Source organism: Formica exsecta, unplaced genomic scaffold (genome assembly GCF_003651465.1).
Source record: "Formica exsecta isolate Colony F162 unplaced genomic scaffold, ASM365146v1 scaffold1410, whole genome shotgun sequence".
NCBI lineage: Eukaryota > Metazoa > Arthropoda > Insecta > Hymenoptera > Formicidae > Formica > Formica exsecta.
The window spans coordinates 19,580-22,914 of record NW_021848739.1 but is presented as its reverse complement, the minus strand read 5'-3'; the positions used below and the strand labels follow the sequence as shown (position 1 = coordinate 22,914).

Genomic DNA, 3,335 nt, shown 5'->3' with positions numbered 1-3,335 from the left:
TCTTAAATCGAAGTCTGGTTCCAGCGTTATTTGTCCGTAAGTGCGAATTACGGATCCGTTTGCCGCATAAAATTGGTATGTATCTGCCCATTGTAAGCTTTTGACCATGCTTCGAGGATATACACAAACGTCGGATCCGGTATCTATTAGGTACGGGGTTTTAGTTTTTTTGTCGGTCATTATGAGGCGGCGGGGTCTTGGGTCGGGGTCGCTGGCCGCCATCAACGACTGCCCTCCGTGTTTTCCTTCTTGTAAGTGCATGGTTGACGGCATTTCTTCGCTTCCTCCCCGAACCGTTGGTGGTAGAAGCATTGTCCGTCGTCTCTGTTTGCCTCTCTTCATTTATGTATTCGACTCGCGGACCTATCTCTAGCAGCTTGATTCCTAGCTCGGCTTCTTGAGCGACTATGTCGTTCTCGGATTTGGGTGGTCAACCTCTCGACCTGCTGTGTCAATGCTTTAATTTGTTCTTCCATCGTCGGTTGTGCCGCCGTGGCGGCCGCGATAATCATACTAGTTACTTCCGTGATCCTATCGGCTTGTTCCGCGACATCCTCTAACCGATCTTCCGTCCGGGTTGCGAGGATAACTTGCGCCTATTGTGGTAATCGACCTAACCACAAGGTACGTAGGAGTTGCTCAGGGACGTTATTGTTGGCGAGGGTCTGTAAATGCCGCAAGAATTGTGAAGGTTTTCTATCGCCGAGCTTTTCGTGCTCTAGTAGCTGACAGATACGTTGTTCCTGCGTGGCTGTCAGCCGCTGTGTTAGGGCTTTTTTAACGGCATCATATTTTCCTTGAGCCGAGGGCTGCGTAACGATGTCTCGGATCTCGCAAGCGTATCTGGTTTCTAGGTGAGTCAGTACGTAAAAATATTTAGTTGCGTCTTGTGTTATACCTCCGAGAGTAAATTGGCTCTCTAATTGTGCGAACCATAACTCGGGTTCGTCAGGCCAGAATGGGGGCGCTTTAACCACTAAGCGAGCGATCTGTTCCTGTCCTTCCATGATCACATCGGGGTCACTACTTTGTAGTTTATTACTACTATTGTATCGTTCGCTTAGAGGCAGAAATGTGCAGGGAATCGCTTAGGTTTTCGGCAGTAAATACTATAGTTTTATGGTACAAATCATGTTGGCTAAATTTCTTTTAAAATTCTACATTCGAGAAAAGTAGTCGATTGGAACGTAACGACGTTGGCCTCCTCGCTTCCTTGTCTGCGTTGATTGAGCCCGATATGAGACCACGCGCTCGTTGGTCTGAGTCCCCTGGGTGCACGCGGCCGGTAACTCCTCCATCTGAGATTCCACGGAGCGAGATTTGGGAGCGTCCCAGATCAGCATCCACCACGGTATCTGCCCTTCAGGCGAAGGCTCCCTAGGTTGTTGTGTCCTTGGTCGCCCGCGACTCTCGTCGGAGGACGAGAGGATTATAGGCCAGGTCGGATGCAACTCTAACGCTGCCTCAGTGGCAGGCACAGGCTTCCGTCCGAGCGCCTCCTTGTTCCGTGGCCTCGTTATTTCCGTGTCTCTGGCTATTCGGGGGTGCTTGGTGTGAGCACGCCCGGTGCTGGAGCTGCGTCGTTTTACCTTGAGCCAAGGCAGATGGGGGCCGGAGATGACACGTACGACTCTCGGTTTGGACGACGGTGCGGCGGCGCCCGTACTATCGGCGCGGCCGCTTGCCAGATTACGCGTTTGTGCGATTGACTTTTCATCGCCACACTGGCTATTCATGTTGCAAAAAATGTGTGATACGAGGACAGTATATACAAAATCGAGTTGTACTTAAAGATATATCTGCACCGAAAAGAACAAATGTTTCTTTTGTTAACCAACAAGATGAGGATCACCATATCGGAATCTCTCCTTTAGTTAAATTAGGAATCGGAATGGTCATTGTTTTTCCAATTGATTATATGCATGCTTATTGCTTAGGAGTAATGCGAAAATTATTAAATTTTTGGATAAGTGGTGCGTTGGCAACGCGATTATCTGGTCGTAAGGTGAATATTTTATCAGAGCACTTAGAATCCTTAAAGTCATATATACCGTTAGAATTTAATAGAAAACCCAAAACACTTCATGAGCTTCCAAGGTGAAAAGCGACAGAGTTCCGTACGTTTTTATTATATTTAGGATCTCTTGTACTAAAAAATATAGTCGATACAGCCGTTTATGAGAATTATTTACTTTTTGATACTGCGATATCAATTTTAATATCTGCAAAATTTATATCAAAATTTAGTTGTGCATTTCCACAAGAACTGTTGAATATGTTTGTTAAACATTGTGAACAATTATACGGCCAAGAATTCTTAATCTATAATGTACACATATTATGTCATTTAGCTGATGATGTGCAGATTTATGGGCCATTAGATTTATTTTCATGTTTTCCGTTCGAGAATTATCTTGGCCAGATTAAAAATTTAATAAAACCTCCTAATTACACTTTGCAACAAATTGGTCGTAGATTAGACGAAATGAATGCAGCATTAGAGAATAATTTACCTATCATAAAAAAACAGTTTATTCATGCTGTAGAAGATAATTTGAGTCCATTATCTGAAAAATTTAGAAGCGTTTTCTGTAAGCAATTTAAAAAATTTAAACATGGAGATTTTACTATTACCACACATTTTTATTCAAGTGCAAATTCGTATTGTTTAATGAAAAATAATATGCTCATTCAAATGCAAAATGTTATAAGTCTACAAGAAATATTTGTTGTTGGAAAATACTTCACATCTTACGATTCTCTGTATAAGTATCCCCTAGATTCAAAAGAATTAAATATTTATGTTGTAAAAAATTTAACACATGAATCTGATATATGGCCTTTTCATGATATACTTGCAAAGTGAATTGTTTCCTTTTGATAATTGTTGGGTTTCTTTTCCTATTATTCATACATATTAAGAAAATATGGTAAAAATATTACAGCAAAACGTTAAAATAAAAGAAGAATAACATTTTGAATAAAATATTAACTTTTATTTTTAAAAAAATTTTATTTTAAAGAAACATGTATATTGTTAAAAACTAAGATAAGTGAGCTTAAAATTATGTTTTCATTAATTATGTAAAAATTAAAATATCTCGTAAAATATTTAGTTTTCGATAATCTTACCGTAATACTTTTATGTACAGAATAATGAGACAAATCAATTAGTATTGTTTAAAACAATTATTTGTTTTTTTCTTTACACTAATTGATTTGTCTCATTATTCTGTACATAAAAGTATTACGGTAAGATTATCGAAAACTAAATATTTTACGAGATATTTTATTTTTTATATCAAAATATGTCAGATTAAGATATAAAATAACTC

At 39.5% G+C, this 3,335-nt stretch overlaps 1 protein-coding gene across 1 annotated transcript; it reads right to left on the bottom strand.

Moving 5' to 3' along the window:
- Positions 1–596: 596 nt before the first annotated feature.
- On the bottom strand, positions 597–1,007 carry LOC115246214. Its single transcript, XM_029824903.1, has one exon. It carries the CDS (start codon positions 1,005–1,007, stop codon positions 597–599), a length of 411 nt encoding a protein of 136 aa, XP_029680763.1.
- Between the last annotated feature and the right edge of the window lie 2,328 nt (positions 1,008–3,335).

Excerpts from the sequence above, each read along its gene's own strand:
- LOC115246214 (XM_029824903.1), bottom strand. The coding sequence starts at position 1,007 with ATGGAAGGACAGGAACAGATCGCTCGCTTAGTGGTTAAAGCGCCCCCA.